The sequence below is a fragment of the Vigna unguiculata genome, chromosome 8 (genome assembly GCF_037176805.1).
Source record: "Vigna unguiculata cultivar grain cowpea cultivar isolate G323 ecotype 2 chromosome 8, ASM3717680v1, whole genome shotgun sequence".
Lineage (NCBI taxonomy): Eukaryota > Viridiplantae > Streptophyta > Magnoliopsida > Fabales > Fabaceae > Vigna > Vigna unguiculata.
In genome coordinates this window covers 29,381,557-29,403,872 of record NC_140799.1, presented here as the reverse complement: position 1 = coordinate 29,403,872, position 22,316 = coordinate 29,381,557, and the positions used below count along the sequence as shown (strand labels likewise).

Below are 22,316 nucleotides of genomic sequence, written 5' to 3'. Positions count from 1 at the left end.
CCATATTGCAAGTTTCGTATCGTCTTCGAGTGTGAAGGTGGAGAAAGTGTACCTGAAGCTTATTGTCATTGTTTTCATCTCCTGAATACATACCATGTCAACCTCCTCTTTTCTTATGATTTCCCTAATATATCTCCATTTTACAGGACCTCCTAGCCCTCTGATATTAAAACTCATGATCCTCATTGATCCTTTTCTTTATACCCCTCTTGTCTTCCATCAAGATTGAGCTTTGTTTTATATACCTATTTCACTCCTATGATGTCTTTTCCCTTAGTATAGTTTACGAGCTCCCAAGTGTTATTCTTCTCAATCATTTTAACCTCTTCTTCCATAGCCTTTAACCATACGTTTTGCTTTGATGCTTCTTCATACAAGTTAGGATCAATCATGGCCATATTGCAAGTTTCGTATCGTCTTCGAGTGTGAAGGTGGAGAAAGTGTACCTGAAGCTTTTGCCTCTTCTTCAGTTTCTTCTTGATGTTGTTGTATTGGAACTAAAGTGTTGCTTTTAAAAGCTTTTTCTTCTTCCTAATTCCAAGAAGCGTTTTCATCAACTTCAACATCTCGACTATTAATGAGCTTTTGATTGTGTGATATATCCTAAGAATATTCCCTGTATATTCTTGTCTTCAAGCTTATGCATCCTTTTATAAGGAATATGTATGTAGTAGATAGATCCAAATAGTCGTAGGTGTTTAGTTGATCACTTTCTTCCACTCCAAACTTCAGTAGGAGTCTTGTCTTGGACTGCCTTAGTTGGACATCTGTTTATAATGTAAACTGCAATGTAGACTACTTCAACCCAAAAGGTGTTAAGCATACTTCAACCCAAAAGGTGTTAAGCATACTTTTCTCTTTTAGCATTGATTTTTCCATCTGCATGACTATGCGATTATTTCTTTTTGACACATCGTTTCAACCCAAAAGGTGTTAAGAATTTGTTAAACTCACGAGATGTGTACTCCCTTTCATGATCACTTCTAAGTACTTTTATTTGTTTTCCATTTTGTTTCTTGACAAGGGCCTTGAATTTCTTGAATATTCCAAAGACTTCTAACTTTTCCTTTAAGAAATAGACTCATGTCATTTTAGAGAAGCCATCAATGAAGATATGAAATACCTATGTCTCAAATTCTTTTTATTCTTATTAATTCAAACTCTTTTCTTCCAGAATGAAGTTTAATACTACCTACCTATTATTCTTGGAAAGATTGTGTCATTAACTAACCACATAAGGTATTGACACCACTTTCAACCCAAAACCTTAAGGCGATGGGTTTATGGGCCTTGATCCTTCTTTGGTGCTCTACTTTCTCATTTCTGGTCAATGTGGGACTTAGACTCACACTTTGGATTCCTAACAAATCCTTTTACTTGTCTTCTTTCAACTCTTTTTACTTAGTTGCAGAAAGAGTGGAAGTGTTTTCTAGAATAGTGATTTTTTCATCTATAATGTCCCATTATTCTAGAATTTACCCAATCAATATATCGTTACATGAAAGAATTTAGTCAAAGTCAGCGTAAGTATGCGTTTTAACTTTTAAATTTCATCGCACTACTTTTTCAAGAAAAAAATATTATACCTGCAGACTGCGTGATCAACATGGAATTGACTTGGAAGGACACCACTGAATGCTTTGGTTTCTTTTTTGAAAAGAACGTGATGACAGACAGAAAAACACATGTCGCGGATTTTTCTGTACGTTTATACAATATTTATATTTTTGTTTCGGTCTAAGAATTCGGAGAGGAATCACGGATAAAGTCAGTTGAAATCCGCGTTTTAACTTTTAAATGTGATTACGAAAATTTTTAAAGCGAAAACAGCGTGATCGATGTGGAATCGCACTATAGGTTTTTCATTTATAAATTTCGTGCAAGTGCAAAATCCAGATAGAGTTTCCTAGTAAAAAAATGTAAGCCTGCGTTTAAACTTTTAAATATTGTCACGCATATAATCCCATTGTCCGACTCCTAATGACAAGTCTCCAACCATGACCATATGGAAAGATATGGTGTTATTGGTGATGTTCTTGCTGTTTGTAGTCCAACAAATATGTGCTAGGAATGAGCAAGAACACGCCAGTGATTGTCTCCCTTCTTCCTGTGGGAAAATCGCAAACATAAGTCGACCATTTAGATTGAAAGGTGACCCGGTACATTGCGGCGACAGAAGGTATGAACTGAGTTGTGAAAATAATATTACAGTGTTAAATTTGTATTCGAGAAAATATCATGTGCAGGCAATCAACTACATTAATTTCACACTCCGGGTGGTTGATCCGGGAGTTGAAGAACAAAGTTGCTCCTCCCTTCCTCGCTATTTCTTGTCTCGATCCAATTTCAGTGATGCTTATCATGCTGGCGATATGGATCCATACCGAGCCACCCTAGACCAATTCTCTGAGGTTGGTCCTCACCGGAAGAGTCTTTTCCAGCACATAATATACTTGAATTGCAGCCATCCAGTGAGTGAGAATTATAAGTACGTGAATACTACTCCGTGTGTTAAGTGGGAGTCGAAAGGGTATATGTATGCCATTGCTGGCGACTTAACATCAGCGGACTTTGAAGTTGGTTGTCGTATAAAGCTGCTTTCTCCGACGTCGTGGTGGGGTTTGGACGCAAATAAATCTTCCTACACTATGATGAACTCAGCGCTACTTTATGGATTTGAGATTTCGTGGAAAAATTTCGCCTGTGAGGATCAATGTCACTCACCATATGGCGACTGCTATTTCGACTCTTCCACCCTCAAGCTTCGATGTTTCCCCTACTGCAACGATATATTCGGAGTACTGGAAACCAAATGTGGTAAAGGAATTCATGTTCAAGTTAAATTAATATTTTTAATTAAAGGAAACCTATTATTTATATATATATATATATATATATATATATATATATATATATATATATATATATATATATCCTTTAATTTCTTTGTCAATATTTAAATTTCCTCAATTATCATCATACATGATATCTGTTTATTTACGAATCATCATATATATATATATATATATATTAGGAATCCAAGTGTGAGTCTAACATTGATCAGAAATGAAAAAGTAGAGTACTATCTAAGAATAAAGACCCATAAACTTATTGCCTTCAGGTTTTGGGTTGAGAGTGATGTCAGTATCTTATGTGATTAGACTCAGGTCTCATTGGTGTTTGTTATCTCCCCAATGATACCCTCCTTGAAAACCTAACAAAATATATATATATATATATATATATATATATATATATATATATATATATATATGACATGATACTCAATATTCTTGGTCTCGGAGTGATAAAACGAATTCTGAAAATGATATTTTCTTTCATTTTCAGGTACCGGGATATGGTTACAGGTGCTTGCTTATCCAGCATGTAAGAATCGTGTAACATGAATTGATTTTTTTATGTTTTATTACTATAAATATATACTTTTACATAATTTATTTTACTCTAAAAACATATATAATTTCTTATTTATTAATCATGTATTAAAACATTTCTAAACATGTGTTACTTTTCAGTAAGAATACATGTATATTTGTCCCTCTTTCAAAATATTTTGTATGTGGGCAAATATATTTAATATAGATTAGCAGAATCACTCACTTGCATCGGTCACAATTTTAAATAATGACTTTGTAGTATCATATTATCCGAATTTAACAAATATTTTTCAAATATGAATGTTACCTAAAATAGACGTAACCTTTTATTTTTAACCCTATATAATACAAAAATATTAATATTTTATTATTGACAAAAAAAAATAATTTATGTAGACGAATACTAATATTGAGATGACATTGACTGAATATGTAACATTAAGAACTGAATTTATTGATATAAGTTAGAATTAACTTTCTCATCAAACTAATATTTTTACGCTGTTTTCTGATTTCAGTATATTTTTCTTGCAGATTTTCTGAATAACATTTATGCAGGTGAGTTTTCTACTTCTTTATGCTACAAATAATATTAGTATATGCCGGCTTTTTACTATTTATTATAATAACATCAATATGGTAGTCTCAACCATTTCATATATTAAAAACTTCGAATATTAAGAAACTGGATTTCACTCTCTTATAAAATCGTTCACTTTAGAAAATAAAGTTTAGTTATTGATTAAAAATGAACAATTGAAAATTGTGATCAAATAAAAGATTTATATTTAACAAACTTTAAAATTAATTAAAATATTAATATAATTGATTTTTTTTTAATTATTGATATTATACTTTGAAGTACACAAATGAAAGAATTAGATTTATATGCGCCTAAATATACATATTTCTTTCTTTATCATTCGTTATTGAAATACAGTTACATTCCTGATTTAATTTTCAGCACTGCTTGAAGCAATACAAGGAAACCAAAGATTTGATGAAAATCTCTATCTTGAACCAGCATCGTTCATTATAGGACACTATGTTCTACCAGTATTTTTGTTAGTGAGATTTTCGTTGGGGGTGACATTACTTATTATGCTTTTGACATACAAGTGGCGGAAAAGGCATTCTTCAATATATGAAAATATTGAAAATTATCTAGAACACAATGAATTGGTGCCTATTAGATACTCATACACCGAAATCAAGAAGATGGTTAGAGGTTTTAAAGAAAAATTAGGTGAAGGAGGCTATGGTTCTGTATTTAAGGGAAAGTTATCTTCTGGAACTTGTGTTGCAATAAAAGTGTTAGGTAAATCAAAAGGTGATGGACATGATTTTATAAGTGAAGTTGCTACCATTGGAAGAATACATCATCAAAATGTAGTACAGTTAATTGGATTTTGTGTTGAGGGTTCAAGACGTGCTCTTGTTTATGAATTCATGTCCAATGGATCTCTTGATAAAATTCTTTTTTCTAAAGATAGAAATATAGATTTCGGATATGACAAAATATATAATATAGCAATTGGGGTAGCACGTGGAATTGCTTATCTCCACCATGGATGTGAGATGCAAATTTTGCATTTTGATATAAAGCCCCATAATATTCTACTAGACGATAATTTCAATCCCAAGGTTTCTGATTTTGGATTGGCAAAGTTATATCCGATGGATAATAGCATTGTCACCATGACTGTAGTGGGAGGGACAATTGGATATATGGCTCCAGAATTATTTTATAAAAACATTGGAAGAATATCTTATAAGTCTGATGTTTATAGTTTTGGAATGCTTTTGATGGAAATGGCAAGCAAAAGGAAAAACTTAAATCCCCACGCAGAGCATTCAAGTCAAGTTTACTTTCCATCTTGGGTTTATGAAAACATTAAAGAAGAGAAAGATATAGAAATGGAAGATATCACTGAGGAGGAAAAGAAAATAGCAAAGAAGATGATTATAGTTGCAATTTGGTGTATACAAATGAATCCAAATGATCGTCCTTCCATGAACAAAGTAGTGGAAATGCTTGAAGGAGATATGGAAAACCTAAAAATCCCTCCAAAATTTTCTTTATATCCATATGAAGTCACAGAAAATTTCAAACACACAATAGCAAGTGAATTTACTAGTTATTCTAGTTCCTCTATGAAAATTGCAACTAACAAATAATGTTGGATTATGTACCATGGTTATTTGATTTCATCCACCTTATTATGTACATTTGTTCTATAGTTAATCATTTGTATACATTACCCTCCCTTTCAAAGTTTAAAATATTGGTTTCTAAATTTCAAAATGTGTTTAGATTTCTACTTCAAACTCCATCATCACAAAAAAGTTTATCAAAATTCAAGATCTATAAATCAAATAATTAAAAATTACTCTTCAATTTAACGAATTTGTGACTGTTGAATGTTAATATGATTGATTAATTTTTATATCATATTTCATCTTTCTTTGACAAATGAGACAAGATGCAAACTAATCCAAGGAGTTGCAACACTGGCCAATGGCAAGGACCAATGTTACTTTCTTTTAGCTTTGGAAATGTGTAAATAAGTCATTTCTTTAGGCCAAGCTCGCATTTTTTTTGGAATGTGTATTTTGGCCATTTTAGTGTGAGAACCTTAATTTTATTGAAATAAGGTAGACTCAAATAAACTTAATAGACAAATGTGGTTAGAAAAATCAGTCTTGTACTATTATTCTATTTTTGGTTTCTTTTTCTTTATTTTTTATATTAGTTTGATGTATTGAGTAGTTACAGGCACTTACTTTTGCTTTTTTATTTGTTTCTTTTGTACTTATATTTGATTTTAATGGAGTTTGATCGATGTCCAGTTCTCATGAATTCTTGTGAGTACATAGAAATCAATTCTCCTGTATACTTTGATATTTTTGATTTTTAAATATATATGTTTTTCATCAAAACTAATCAAAATGGATCGTTGAAGCTTAAGGTGAGAAGAAATAAGAAAGTTGATTAAGAAGCTTACATGGTTAATATTATCATAGTTGATCAATCTTAAAACTCCTTTAAAATATGTAGATAACATTTGGAAACCTAAAAGTGATCGACATTGTTTTCTTCTATTTCATGAATAACCTCCAACTCAAAATTTTGACGTCTTGTCGGAACAACAGTTTTTGCTGTAGAAGAACCAGAAATATGAAAAGGAGAAGGGGGTGCTACTAACTCATGTCCATCCCCTTCAAGCATTTGTACCACAGTTTTCATGGAAGGACGATCCGCTGGGTTCCATTGAATGCACCAAAGTCCTACAATGGCAAGTTTCTTGGCAATTTTAGCATCTCCCTCATCCTCAACGCTAATTTCCATATCTTTTCCTTCCACCAAGTTGTGGATCCACTCTGGGTACAGAATTTGGAAACTGTCCTCAACTGAAACATTTGTATTCTTTCTTCCTCCAACCATTTCTAACAGCAACATTCCATAGCTGTAAATGTCCGACTTGTATGACACATTACCAAAGTTCCGAGAGAAAACTTCAGGGGCAATGTAGCCCAAAGTTCCCCTGGCTGCAGTCATGGACACCGTGCTCTGATTTTTGGGACACAACTTGGCTAGTCCAAAATCAGTGATTTTTGGGACAAAAAGGTCATCTAGCAAAACATTGTGAGGATTGATGTCAAAGTGAAGAATTCTATGATCACAGCCAAGGTGGAGATACTCAATCCCTCTGCCAATACCAAGACTAATTTGTTGCAACTTCTCCCAACCAAGGAAAACATCCTTCTTGTCCGGTGGAGCCAAGAATCTCTGCAACGACCCATTTGGAAAGAAATCGTAGACGAGAGCACGGTGGAACTCATCTGCACAGAAACCAAGCAAGCGAACAATATTAACGTGATGAATTTTCCCAATGGCTCTCACTTCATTTATGAAATCCTTCCCATCTCCCACTGTATCTTTGAGTATCTTCACAGCAACAAGAATTTCACGGGAGAGCATTCCTTTGAACACTGCTCCATGAGATCCTTCCCCTAAACCCTCACTAAACCCATTTGTGATTCTCTTGATGTCAGCATAAGTGAACCTGGTAGGCTTCATTGCCCTGTAATCCTCCAAGAATCTCTCTATTCGAGTCTGGTCTTCTCCTCTCTTCTCATAATATTCATACGCATAAAACAATGCCTTGACCAGTAGCAGCAAAAGTATCAAACCAACTACTACTCCTGTTGTTGAAAAAATAAGTTAACAAAAGTGAATAACAATTTAAGCAAGGATCACATACAGTTCCAAATGTGGTTGGTGGAATCAACAAAATAGAAAAATCATAGCATAATAGTCGCTGTAATACTGCATACCTGTAGCAATGTGGACGACAGTTGACGTGGGAATCCTTTTTGTTCGGCAAGCATAACATTCAGTTGCACCGTTAGTACCATTCTTCCATTTACATTTTAGGCCTTGTGCTTCACAGTATCCACAGTCAGGTTTGGACCATTCCATAAAAAGCTTCTGCTGAAAATACCAAGACCACCACCATTCCACGGAAACATCTTTCAGCTTCGTGCAGGATACTAATCGGGGGTCAACGACGTCGTTGTGGGATTCTAGTAGCGAAATAGGGCACGACAATGAGTCGCAACGGAAGAAGGAAACGTCAAAGACGGGAGGAGGACGACCAAAATATTTGACGAATCGGAATGGAGAGATGGACGCGTTGTTGAGTTTCAAGAGTAGATCAGCAAGGCAATTTTGGGGGTCATATATTTCAATTAGCGTAGATTTATAATCAATTTTTCTGACAAACAATGGTATTGGAACAGCAGGCAGCTTCAGCATGGGCTCATTTTGTTGGGAGCATAATAGACCGAATTCAGGAGGGTAGTCGGTGGTGTGATTCAAGTTTTTATTTCTGAGATAAAATGGAAATTCAATACGAACGTGACCACATTTATCCGCGCAGAGGTTCTTGGCCGTTGCAGGCTTCACTACCAGAAACAGCAACGTCAGTAGAAGAGACAGTTTCTGAAAATTGAGCATTTTGTGGTTGTTTTGCAGTTTCATGTTGTCTTTCTTGTCAGATCAAGTTTAACATGGCCGGGTTGCGCCGGCTGGGTGTACAGGAAACTCCGCTTGTCTTATTGTTATTCAGTGAATTTAATAACTTATTGGTCTAAATTTTCTCTTTTAAAAAGAAAATGTCAAGACGTGGTATACTTTTAAATGAACAAGCTACTACAGTGAAATGACCCGTTTCCAGTCCTGTGGCTTGTGTTTTGGGTGTGATGTTGGTGGGATGAATTAACATGATATTTAAAGTGCATCGACTGACAGGTTTAAATTTAATTTTTATTATAAAATCAAATTTCAGGATATTATATAGTTTTAAATGAATAAGCTAGTTTAATAATCAGTGTGAATAACCTTACAAATAATATTTCAAGACTTTTGTTAAACTAAATGTTCAATAATTTTGTTGAATTATATGGTAACGTGTTTAATTATATGGTAACGTATTAAATGTGATTATATACATATAGATAGTTACATATTATTTAAATTGTGAATACGACAACCTGGAAAATAATCTAGGTAATAATGATTTTTTAAAAATGACATTCAATTATTTTATTATTTAAAAAATAAAATTATAAATAGAATTTTTTATTAATCGAATTTCATTTTATAACAATCTCTCTACAATTTTTTTAAAACATTTTTGTGCATTGTCTCTAGATCTTTGACTTCATACTTCATTTGTTTGAAGATTGAATACACCATAAGACTCATATCATTGAGGTTTACAATCATATCCGATTATAATCTTAAAGAAAGTAAGTTCATCTTTTTCCTTTTTTGAGTCTTGTTAGTAAATTTGTTGCATATAATTGTGTATATATTTGCATGTGATTATAAAGGGCTTAAGGTGAATTTTTGTTTGGTTAGGATTGTAAGGATGTGTTCTAATTGTTGATCAGAGTTTTCTGTATGCAGGTAGAACAACCTATGTGAGGTAGAGTTTGCGTGAAATACCTTGAGTTTATAAGTGTCTATCTAGGAAAGGGAAACTAGTAAATTATAAGAGAGCTAATTGAATTTGATTGAGTGGTACCAAGCATGGTTTGATTAATATGATAAATATGTGATTCTCGATCTTTAGACATAGTACATTTTAAATTAAATACTATCTAAAGTTTAAAAATAAGAAATGTTAATTAAAATAAGAAATACATTTTAAATTAGTTATTGTATGTGATGTTTTGGAAGACTCCTTTTGCGTTAGTGATCATTAGACAATTCACTATAAATATTTTTAAAAAAATCTTGAAATGAGATTCAAACCTCCCTTCTTATGTTTGGGATAAGGGTGGACAAAAAATATAATTTTCTTGATCCAATCCATCTAAAATTCATTTTATTAAAAATCCAATCCATTTTAATGGATCTGAATTTCAATCTAATCTACATTTTATATATTTTATGGATTGAATATCCATTCTATAAATCAAGATTTTTAAAAATGGATAATCCAAAAAATTCAATCCAAATTTTCAATTTAACTTTTAGTTGGACTAGGCTAAAGGTTGAGATGGATTAGACTAAATTCAAACTCAGATGGACTTTGCTTGACGACTTGTACGGACCAGGTAGGCCCGATGACCAGAATGGGCTGGGCGGGCCTAAAGACATGAATGGGCTAGGCGGGCCTAACAAATCGGATGAGTCGATTGGGCCCAAAAACCTGAAAAAGTCGAGTGAGCTCGATGACCCGAACAGGCTAGTGGGCTCGAAGACCCGAACGGGCGAAGCAGGCCTGAAGACTCTGATGGACTGGGATGGTTCGGCCCGACGACCTGTACGAACTAGGCAAGCCCGACGACTCAGACGGATTGTGGTAAACGACCCGTACGGACCGGGCAGGCTCGATGCTCGAATGGGCCATACGGACCTAAAGACCCGAATGGGCTGGGCCGGGCGGACCTGACGATTTGGATGTGTCGTGACTGACGACCTGAGCAGGCCTAAGACCCTGATGGGCCGAGCGAGCTCGACGATCCGGACAGGTTGAGTCGTGTTGGCTTTAAGGACACAAATTTTAGAAAATTCAATTTAAATTTCTTTTATAAAAAATGAATTATAGATTTTGAACTTGATCCAAATATTTGGACTGGATTTAAATCTTAATCCAAATATTTGGATCTGAATTTTAAAAAAATCCAAACTAATTTTGATGAAAAAATGAGTTTGGGTCAAAAATCTAATACAATTATTTGGATCTAAAATGGATGTGAATTGGATCAATAAAAATTCAATCCATGTCCACCTCTAGTTTTTGGGACATGCTTTTCACACATCATGTTGATGTCGCTCTAGTTACACATATGACCAAACTTCAATTTAATCAAAGATTCTCTTGTTGATTTTAGCTTTGCGTGATAGGATTAAACTAAAATGTATATTTGAAGCAAAACAAGATTGCATTTTCATTGAAAATCAACGGTAGATTGCATTGTTCAAAGTATTATTGGATATCACTCCAAGTTTGTTTGGCTGATGAAAAATGTAGAACTCTCACTTGCATATCCTTTAAAGAGAGTTCAAAAGTCACGAAATAAAAATGCTATCTTTCGGAAGCCACATGACATGCGCAATGGATCCTGTCAGGGGTTTCGGAATGTAATCATCTACAAAATTATATTTTGTTCTTGTCATGAAATGTCATTTTAATCACTTTCTTTCATGAACTATAATTGTTTTCACATAGAGTATTAAAAGAAATACTAAACTAGGATGATAGAAAGAATGAATGTAGTGATAGTTGGATTCATCCATGACCCTACACTATGCCATTTCTTAGTTCAAATAACAACTTTAAAATGTTGTCTAAAGTAAAAAAAAAAAAAAAAATTGTGGTCTTATTAATTAGAACATATTTATCTAATCTCTTTGTGATCAAGTTCATGATTGAGAATCGAACTCGTGATCTTAAATGTCATACCAAATTTTGGATTGAGCGCTTAGCACTAAGTCAAAAGCTAAAACTAATAATTAGGTTGCACCTCTTCTACTTAAGATTATAACAACTTAAGTGTCATGATTTGATTGTGACTTGGTCCACCTATCTTCTACCATGAGAAAATTGATGCACCTTACAATAATTTAATTATTATTTTGTCACATGATGTTAATTTAAAAATATTTAAAGTTAAATTACCACAATTTTAAAAATGTGGTCTAAACTATCCACATTTTAACAATTGTTGCTTATAACTATCAACATTTTTTACTGTATTGCGTGAAACAAATAGGAAACATTTGTTGTATGCTCTTTAAGTTTAAGGCAAATAAAACTAATTATATAAGCAACAATAAAAAAACCGTGGCTTATTCATATTTTATGCAATGTTTTTTCATTTATTGCCATGTCAGCGTTGCCTAATAGGTATGAAGAATAGCTTATAGTAGAATTGAGAAGGAAACAACACAATAAAGATACCACAATTTTATTGTTTTTCCCACATTTTTCATTGGCAACATTTAAACAAAATGTTGCCGAAATAATCAACAATTTATAAAATGTGGCCTTTAGCAGTTTTAAGTCACACTTATATATTTATGGTCTTTTCTACGTTTAGACAACAATTTTATACATGTGGGCTAGTAGTTCGGTGTGGTCTAAAGTAAAAAATGGTGTAGTGTTGATAGGAGAAAACAAAAGAAAATAATAGGAATGAATGCCCAAAATTAATACTGATCATAGCGTAATATGATTAAGTTATAAAAAAAAAATCATTAAATGAAATACATGTTTATGAAAAAATATATATATATATATATATAATAACAACATATTAATAAAATTGAACATTTCTAAAAATTTAAATAATTAATTATATTTAATATTTAAGTGTATTTAATTTTAATCCTATAAAGGATCACCTATCACTAGTGTAGAAAGATTATTTAACTTCATCTAATAATAGGCTATAGTTTCGAGATATACGAATCCTTTCAAAACGTGGTGGTATTTCCGAAATTATTTGCATAACTATAGGCTTTGGTTTGAAGATAACAGAATACCTTAACCTCATGAGTATAGGTTTTGGTTGAAGAATAAAACTATCAGTGAGAGATCTTGACCACTAATTTTGGGGAGCCAAAATAATACACTCAAAATACCATATTGTCAGCAAGAAATTCATCTTCCATTTTATTCTACAATCTTGTTTTAATAATTTTCATTACAGAAAATTATCTTTATGTTGTAGTTGAAGAAACAATAAGAGTTAAAATAAGACGAATTAAACAATCAATCAAGTAAATAAACAAAGCATCCCTCACATGTTACACCTCATATGAAACTCCTCACATGTAATTTTTTGAACAATAATAAAGGGTCCCTCTAATTGAACAATTGGATCATTGGTATCATCCTCCAGAATATTTGAAGAAGTTGAATTTATCTTGTTTTCACCATTTATCACTTTTAAAAATTAAATTTATTCTTTTATTTTTCAACAATATTTAAACAAGGTTTAAGGCTAAAAGATAATTTATCATAATCTGATAAAAAATTGAGAGCCATAATTTCTAAAATAAAAACCCATGATAATCAAGCAGCAATTGAAAATTGGTTATGAAAGAACACACAATACATAACTTTTCTCTTATATTCATAAAAAATAAATACACAAAAGGCTCATGAGATGAAAAAAAATGTTAACTATTAAACTAATACTTTACAATAAAGAGAGAGAAGAGACACTTGTCATTTTTTCTTCAAAAATGAATGAGAACAAAAGAGAAATGACAGCACAAATAATGAGTTTATGTTTAACTTCCTTTTTCTTCAACGAAAACAAAAGAAAACTAAATATATGAGAGTGTGTATCGCCCCTTTTAATTTAATGCGCAAAATTAAAGGAAACGTCACACAGAGATAACAATGTAGCGTAGTCCTGGGGTTCTTAACACAACCCCTACAAATCCGGGCACACCACGATGCCAAAGAAAAACTAAATAAAAGTCTAACAATAGAGAGTAGATCAAGAAGGCATGAAACAATACACGGGCCATAGCCCTAAGGAAACCATGAAGAGAATAAAAATCCAGCCTAGACGGCTAAGCAGCGGAATCGCCATTTCCTTGCTGACCACGAGAACCTCGCCCATCTGCTCCCATCAATCTCATTGATGATCATCGCGAGAAAGAGTAGCCACATACAATACAACCATACAACAAAAGGGGTAAGCTAGAGCCGACAACATATTCATCATACGGTCAAATATATTTTCACCTTCCAATATTCATACAACATCCACGCATGTTAAGACTTTTCAATCAATACACTACGACTCGACTAGACTCATTCGGATACGTATAACCTGGTCGGATTCAGCGGATGCTTGCACTTGTGGTGGATACCTCTGCTCACCCCCGAGCTACGTGTTACAAGTGTTACAATGAATCAGTTTTTCCCTCTCCACAAGGTTAGCCCTTAATGAATTGCAGGCCTCCTGCTACCCTCACCAAAGGAGTCAGTCCGCTCTAGGTGAGACTAACGGACTCCTTAGAGTGTCAGGATGCAACCTTACCTTGAATTCTTACCTAGTTATATAGATGGGACACCACCATGGACACCCACTAATAGGGGCCATGGAATTACGTCCCGCCCATTGAAGCGCAACCCTGAAAGTCTCACCTAGAGACCCCAAGGAATTATGCACTAACACGGACCAACATACATAAACAACCAAGAATTTATACATACGTTGCACATAAGATTTCAAACCAAAACCAATAACAAATCCCCATTTCTCATATGTTGAATCATTACCAACTCGTTATTCCCAATCATGAGTAAAGTGTTTCTCCTTATACCAACCATACCAAAGGTTTACCAACCACCAAGATTCATTGTTGCTCATGCCAAGTTGGTGACCACACGCACATACATATGTACCCAACTTCTCATATACAATTCATGTAGAAATCATGCCAAGCTCACAATTCCCCCACATATAATTTCCTCCCAACATGCATACTCATTCCCCCCATGCCATCATATAATAGTACAATAGAACACAGTTCAACCACCAAAAGACAGGAAAAACCCCAAATTGAACGCATTCTCGCTCAACCCGTCGCTCAGGCTGAGGAGCCTCGTCCAGGCGAGTCCTCTCCGCCTAGGCGAGAGTTCGCGAATCTGGAATAGGAGCCTCCGCACGTTCTCGCTTAGGCGAGACTCACCTCGCCTAGGCGAGACGCTCGCTTGCTCGAAATTGAGCGAGTCGCCTAGGCGGCCACTTGCGCGAGAAGGCCTGGGCGAGCCTCTGCCCACCTCGCCTGGACGAGTTTAACAGTCACCGCCACTACCATGCCTGGAACAATTATATTTTACACATGCCAACAACAACACCAACCACTTCAAACATTCTCAACAACACACAAGTTCAAGAATCATAAAAATGTACCGCAAAACAGTTTACAAACACATTAATAGAGAGGTTCTAGCTTCCCGTACCTGGACAAGCTAGCTGGAAACCTCGACACCCAAACCGTGGAGTACAAACAGCTTCTAGGAACGGGCTCGAAGCTAGAAAACAGTGTGAGAGTGGGTTATTTCGGAACCCTAACAATAACTTACGAAAACAAGCCAAGGAAGGAAATTACGAGTCGGGGAGCACTTACGTTAGCTGAGAACGGAGCCAAACAGAAGGCGGACTGGCAACACAGTGGAACCCTAATGGAGAGAGAGCGGCTGCGGCTTTAAGCACCAAGGTAGCAGAAATCTGAAAAGTGTGGAATTAGGTCAGACTCGGTGGCTTTATCTTTTGGGCCAGCCCTAAGGCCCAATAGCTTAAGGGCAGCCCTTAAAGCTTTAGGGCAGGAAAACTGGGCCTTACATTCTCCCCGACATTAAAAATTTTTGACCTCGAAAATGAAAACTTACTAGGTAAAAAGATGTGGGTGTGATTTCCTCATGTCCTCCTCTAACTCCCAAGTCGAGTCACCTATCCTCCGATCCCATATGACTTTAACAAGGCTGACTGCTTTTCCTCGGCGTTCTTCAACCTTACTTTCCTCTAAAGCGATGGGTGGTACTTCCACTGTGAGATCTTCCCTGATCTATATATCCTCGGCCTCTAACACATGAGACGGGTCAAACACATACTTCCTCAGCTAGGAGACATGGAACACTGGGTGAAGGTTCGCCAACTGTGGGGGTAAGACTATCTCGTAAGCCACCGGCCCAATCCTCCTCGTGATCTGATAGGGGCCAAGGAACTTGGGTGAAAGCTTCCTTGAGCAGAGGGCCCTTCCCACGCCCGTGGTTTGGGTCACCCTCAAGAATACATGATCTCCCACTGCAAACTCTAAAGGCCTCCTCCTGCAGTCCGCATAGGCCTTCTGCCTACTCTGAGAAGCCTGCATCCTATCTCTCACCATCCTCACCTTCTCGGTGGTCTGCTCTAACAATTCTGGTCTGACCAACACCGCTTATCCATCATGATACCAACAAAGAGGAGTCCTACACCTCCTGCTATAAAGAGCCTCGTATGGCGCCATGCCGATGCTCGCATGAAAACTGTTGTTGTAGGTAAACTCTATCAAAGGCAACACCTCATCCCAAGCTCCCAGGTGATCTAATATGCAAGTCCTCAACAAATCCTCTAATGACTGAATCGTCCTCTCAGACTGGCCATCGATCTGAGGGTGATAGGCTGAGCTCATAGTGAGCTTGCTCCCCAAAGCACTCTGTAGCGTCTACTAAAACCAAGACGTGAATCACGGATCTCTATCTGACACGATACTCGACGGTACCCCGTGCAACCTCACTATTTCTCTGATGTACAATTGAGCCAGCTTGGCCATAGGCATTCTTAAGTTCATCGCCAAGAAGTGAGCACTCTTGGTCAGTCGATCCACTATCACCCAGATGGTGTCATGTCCTCTAAAAGTCCGTGGCAAATGGGTCACAAAGTCTATGGAAATGTTGTCCCATTTCCATACTAGTATCTCCAAAGGCTGTAGAATTCCACCGGGTCTCTGGTGCTCCACCTTCGCCTTCTGATAAGTCAGACAGGCTGATACAAACTGTGTCACATCCTTCTTCATTCCCTGCCACCAGAAGTTTTCCTTGAGATCTTGGTACATCTTAGTCATGCCATAATCCAGACTAAGACGGCTTTTGTGTCCTTCCTCAAGGATCAACTTCTTCACCTCTGCATCATTAGGTAAACAGATTCTGCCCTGAAACCTCAGTATACCATCATCACCCACAGCAAAGTCTCTAACCTCGTCTGACCCAAGTTGTTCTCTAACTTTGTTCAAACTGGCGTCTAATGACTGCCTCTCCCTGATTGAGTCCAAGAAGTCACTAGATATAGTAAGGGTACTACATCTAATGGACTCGGGCCCCAACTCAACCTGTAGCCTCATGTCTCTGAACTTTTTCTAGTAGTTCCACCTCCTTAATCATGAGGTGTGTTGTATGTACAGTCTTCCTACTCTGGGCATCTGCTACCACGTTTGCCTTCCCTGGATGATATAGGAGCTCGAAGTCATAATCTTTCAGGAACTCCATCCATCTCCTATGCCTCATGTTCAGCTCCTTCTGGTCAAACAAATACTTTAAAATTTTGTGGTCGCTGAACACACGAAACTGAGCACCATAAAGATAATGCCTCCAAATCTTCAAGGCAAAGAATATCGCTGCCAACTCTAGGTCATGAGTGGGGTAATTACGCTCAAGCACCTTAAGCTGTCTTGAAGCATACGCCACTGCTTTCTTTTCTTGCATCAAAACACAACCAAGCCCGAGATGAGACACGCAGTAGACTTCAAATGGTTTTCCCACATCCGAAATTACCAATATAGGAGCACTCGTCAATCTCCTCTTTAGCTCTTGAAAGCTCTCCTCACACTTGTTTATCCAAGTTAAAGGTTGGTCCTTCCGGGTAAGCAAAGTCAGAGGTGCCACTATCTTGGAGAATCCCTATATGAACCTCCTATAGTAGCCCGCTAACCCCACAAAGCTCTTGATCTCTGTGGCCGACTTAGGACTTTCCCACTTTACCATTGCCTCGACCTTTGCCGGGTCCACTGCAATCCCTTGGGCGGATATCACATACCCCAAAAACTGAACCTCACCCATCCAGAACTCGCACTTAGACAACTTGGCATACAACTGCTTCTCTCTCAAAACACCGAGCACCAACCTCAGGTATTCTGCATGCTCCTCCTGAGTCTTGGAGTATATAAGGATGTCGTCTATGAAGACTACGACAAACTTATCTAGGAAGGGCCGGAAGGTCCTGTTCATGTAGTCCATGAACACCGTCGGAGCGTTGGTAACACCAAACGGCATAACCACATACTCATAGTGGCCATACCTGGACCTGAAAGCCGTCTTCTGCACATCATCAGCCTTCACCAAAATCTGATGGTATCCCGATTGCAAATCTATCTTCGAAAATACCGATGACCCATGTAGCTGATCCATTAAGTCATCAATTCTCGGAAGCGGATACTTATTCTTGATCGTCATCTTGTTCAGTTGCCTGTAGTCCACACACAGACGCGAACTCCCATCCTTCTTCTTTACCAATAGCACTGGCGCTCCCCAAGGCGAAGTGTTGGGCCGGATAAACTGCTTCGCCATCAGTTCCTCTATTTGCTTCTTAAGTTCGACCAACTCTATCAAAGCCATGCCATATGGGGCCATCGACACCGGGCCTGTCCCTGGCACTAGATCTATAGAGAACTCCACTTCTCTACTGGGAGTCAATCCTAGCACCTCATTTGGAAACACGTCTTCAAACTCATGTACCACAGGTATAACTGATGTTCCTTCTCTCTCTCACCTCCATGCGGACAAAGCTTATAAAGCACTGTGCGCCAATCTGGATCTCCTTCACTACCCTTTGAGGAGACACCAACTCTAGTTCCTCTGAGTCGGGGAACAACAACCTCTTCTCCCGACAATCTATCAAAATGCGATTGGCAGAGAGCCAATCCATCCCTAAGATCACCTACAACTCCAGTAGAGGCAGGCAGATTAGATTTACCTTGTACATGCGTCCCTCTACCTCTACTGGAAGCCTAGCACACAAGGACGACGTCTTGACCAGACCCGACGTCGGGGTAGATACTGCAAGTTCACACTACAGCTCGTGCACCGGCAGACCCAAACGCTCCACACAAGCAATTGACATAAAAGAGTGTGTCGCTCCAAAATCAAACAGTACACACAAAGATTCACTCGTTATCATGCATCGACCCATAACAAGATTACCTAAGCCTGCAACCTCTGCTCCGGTCATGGCATATACCCTGCCTGTCGCCTGAGGCTTGTTGCCTCTATCTCTCTGCTAGTGCTGGTGAGAAGCCTGAACTGGAGGGCGTGTTGCTGCCCTAGCAAGGGTGGGACAATCCTTCCCAAAGTGGCCTTCCTTGCCACAGTTGTTGCATTTGTAGTAACCCTCTATACGTGGACAAGCGCTCCTCAAATGGGGTCCTCCACATATGTAACACTGAACTCGACCCTACTGAGGAGAAAAACTCCTAGACCTCTGAGACTGATGGTGGAGTCTATCATATGGTCTCCTCCGCTCCTCATGTTTGGGCTTGGATCCAGATGGTCCACCAATCCTTTGAGGCGGCTGTGGCTGCTGTGGGCGCTGACCTTCCACCTCACGCTTCATCTTCTCCATCACTCTGGCCTTCTCCACTAGAGCGGCAAAATCCTTGATTGAAAAGAGAGCCATCATCAAGTGGATGTCACCACGAAGCCCATTCTAGAACTTCTTGCATTGCCACTCCTCATCGAGCGACAGAGTGTAGAAACGGCTGAGGTGTTTGAACCTCTCAGCATACTCTGTTACAGTCTTCCCTCCCTGGGTCAACTGGAGGAACTCCACCTCCTTGAGGTACCGGATGTTGTCTGGGAAGTACTCTGAGAGGAATCTCTCTCTGAAAGCCTCCCATGTCACTGTCTCATCCAGGATGGATTTAGTGCTGCTCCACCAATTCTTCGCCTCCCCCGTGAGCATATACACTGAAAATGCCAGTCTGTTCTCCGCGGGGCACATCTTTGCATCATAGATGCGCTCCAGGTCCTTCAACCATTGGTCTACGACGTCAGGACTAGTCTTGCCATCAAACTTCGCTGGGTGGTGCTTCAGAAAATCTTCCAAGCTCCACTCCCTGACTATAGGTCGTGGTTCAGGACCAAATATAGGGGTCGTTGCCCTGTTCTCCTCCTATTGGCGGAGGGCCTCCATATGCTGCATGTGTGCATCCTCGACAGCCACACGTGCAGCCTCCATCTGCTACATCACTACCTGTTATTGCTCAAGCGACGCCGCTTGTCGTTGCATTGATGCCTCATGTTGCTGCATCATAACTGTGTTTTGCTGTGTCAAGGCAACTACCATCGCCTCTATTGCCCTGGCGATATCGGGCACGTCACCTTGGGACGATTGCGAAGTCCTACGAGGAGGTGCCATAGTTCACTAGCACACAGAAAATCACTTGGTTAGGCTCGATAAAGACAAGAATTTAACGAAGAATACTTAGAAGACATAGAGAAAACTAAGCGGACATCCAAGTCCACAGACCTAAGGAATGACCGCTCTGATACCATAAATGTAACGCCCCATTTAATTTAATGCGCAAAATTAAAGGAAACGTCACACAGAGATAACAATGTAGCGTAGTCCTGGGGTTCTTAACACAACCTCTACAAATCCGGGCACACCACGATACCAAAGGAAAACTAAATAAAAGTCTAACAATAGAGAGTAGATCAAGAAGGAATGAAACAATACACGGGCCATAGCCCTAAGGAAACCATGAAGAGAATAAAAATCCAGCCCAGATGGCTAAGCAGCGGAATCGCCATTTCCTTGCTGACCACGAGAACCTCGCCCATCTGCTCCCATCAATCACATTGATGATCATCACGAGGAAGAGTAGCCACATACAATACAACCATACAACAAAACGAGTAAGCTAGAGCCGACAACATATTCATCATACGGTCAAATATATTTTCACCATCTAATATTCATACAACATCCACGCATGTTAAGACTTTTCAATCAATACACTACGACTCGACTCGACTCATCCGGATACGTATAACCTGGTCAGATTCAGCGGATGCTTGCACTTGTGGTGGATACCTCTGCTCACCCCCGAGTTATGTGTTACAAGTGTTACAATGAATCAGTTTTTCCGTCACCACAAGGTTAGCCTTTAATGAATTTCAAGCCTCCTGCTACCCTCACCACAGAAGTCAGTCAGCTCTACGTGAGACTAACAGACTCCTTAGAGTGTCAGGATGCAACCTTACCTTGAATCCTTACCTAGTTATACAGATGGGGCACCACCATGGACACACACTAACAGGGGCCATGGAATTACGTCCCGACCACTGAAGCGCAACCCTGAAAGTCTCACCTAGAGACCCCAAGGAATTATGCATTGACACGGACCAACATACATAAACAACCAAGAATTTATACATACGTTGCACATAAGATTTCAAAACAAAACCCATAACAAATCCTCATTTCTCATATGTTGAATCATTACCAACTCGTTATTCCCAATCATGAGTAAAGTGTTTCTCCACATACCAACCATACCAAAGGTTTACCAACCACCAAGATTCATTGTTGCTCATGCCAAGTTGGTGACCACACGCACATACATATGTACCCAACTTCTCATATACAATTCATGTAGAAATCATGCTAAGCTCACAATTCCCCCACATATAATTTCCTCCCAACATGCACACTCATTCCTCCTCATGCCATCATATAATAGTACAATAGAACATAGTTCAACCACGAAAAGACAGGAAAAACCCCAAACCGAACGCATTCTCGCTCAACCCGTCCCTCAGGCTGAGGAGCCTCGCCCAGGCGATAGTCTCTCGCTCAGGAGAGTCCTCTCCGCCTAGGCAAGAGTTCGCGAATCTGGAACAGGAGCCTCCGCACGTTCTCGCTTACGCGAGACTCACCTCGCCTGGGTGAGACGCTCGCTTGCTTGAAATTGAGCGAGTCGCCTAGGCGGCCATTTGCGCGAGAAGGCCTGGGCGAGCCTCTGCCCACCTCGCCTGGGCGAGTTTAACAGTCGCCGCCACTGCCATGTATGGAACAGTCGTATTTTACACATGCCAACAACAACACCAACCACCTCAAGCATTCTCAACAACACACAAGTTCAAGAATCATAAAAATGTACCGTAAAACAGTTTACAAACACATTAACAAAGAGGTTCTAGCTTGTCGTACTTGGACAAGCTAGCTGGAAACCTCGACACCCAAACTTGTGAGTACGAACAACTTCTAGGAACGGGCTCGAAGTTGGAAAATAGTGTGAGAGTGGGTCATTTCGGAACCCTAACAACAACTTACGAAAACAGACCAAGGAAGGAAACTACGAGTCGGAGAGCACTTACGTGAGCTAAGAACGGGGCCAAACGGAAGGCGAACTGGCAACACAACAAAACCCTAACGAAGAGAGAGCGACTGCGGTTCTAAGCACCAAGGTAGCAGAAATCTCAAAAGTGTGGAATTAGGTCAGACTCGGTGGCTTTATCTTTTGTGCCAGCCCTAAGGCCCAATAGCTCAAGGGAAGCCCTTAAAGCTTTAGGGCAGGAAAACTGGGCCTTACAGAGTGAGAGATTAGTACAACATCTAATGAACTCAAAAGACAATAGGTTAGAAAACAAATAATTTTTTGATTCTTTATTATATTAAATTATATATTTTATTATTTATTAACATTAAATATTATAATTTAAAAAAGAAATAAAAAATAAAAAAATACCCAATTTAATTTTCATCTATTACCTATATATATTATATATAATTTAGAAAATGTAAACATATAATTAAAAAAATTAAAAAATTTGAAGGTCA

General features: G+C 38.2%; 2 protein-coding genes across 2 annotated transcripts; one reads left to right on the top strand and one right to left on the bottom strand.

Moving 5' to 3' along the window:
* Positions 1-1,884: 1,884 nt before the first annotated feature.
* LOC114195321 (LEAF RUST 10 DISEASE-RESISTANCE LOCUS RECEPTOR-LIKE PROTEIN KINASE-like 2.1) lies at positions 1,885-6,386 on the top strand. Its single transcript, XM_028085741.2, has 4 exons — positions 1,885-2,817; positions 3,349-3,387; positions 3,933-3,956; positions 4,363-6,386. Exons 1-4 carry the CDS (start codon positions 1,998-2,000, stop codon positions 5,574-5,576), a joined length of 2,097 nt encoding a protein of 698 aa, XP_027941542.2. The 5' UTR covers positions 1,885-1,997; the 3' UTR covers positions 5,577-6,386.
* Positions 6,387-6,471: 85 nt separating this feature from the next.
* Positions 6,472-8,421, bottom strand: LOC114195326 (rust resistance kinase Lr10-like). The gene is made up of 2 exons (XM_028085745.2): positions 7,737-8,421; positions 6,472-7,604 (listed from the first exon to the last, which is right to left on the bottom strand). Exons 1-2 carry the CDS (start codon positions 8,416-8,418, stop codon positions 6,472-6,474), a joined length of 1,815 nt encoding a protein of 604 aa, XP_027941546.2. The 5' UTR covers positions 8,419-8,421.
* Positions 8,422-22,316: the final 13,895 nt, after the last annotated feature.

Bases quoted from the DNA above. Each gene is read 5' to 3' on its own strand.
- LOC114195321 (XM_028085741.2), top strand. From the start codon at position 1,998: ATGACCATATGGAAAGATATGGTGTTATTGGTGATGTTCTTGCTGTTT. The intron at 3,388-3,932 runs GTAAGAATCGTG...TTTTTCTTGCAG, and splicing joins GGTGCTTGCTTATCCAGCAT to ATTTTCTGAATAACATTTAT. The intron at 3,957-4,362 runs GTGAGTTTTCTA...TTTAATTTTCAG, and splicing joins TCTGAATAACATTTATGCAG to CACTGCTTGAAGCAATACAA.
- LOC114195326 (XM_028085745.2), bottom strand. From the start codon at position 8,418: ATGCTCAATTTTCAGAAACTGTCTCTTCTACTGACGTTGCTGTTTCTG. The intron at 7,605-7,736 runs GTATGCAGTATT...TTTCAACAACAG, and splicing joins TGTCGTCCACATTGCTACAG to GAGTAGTAGTTGGTTTGATA.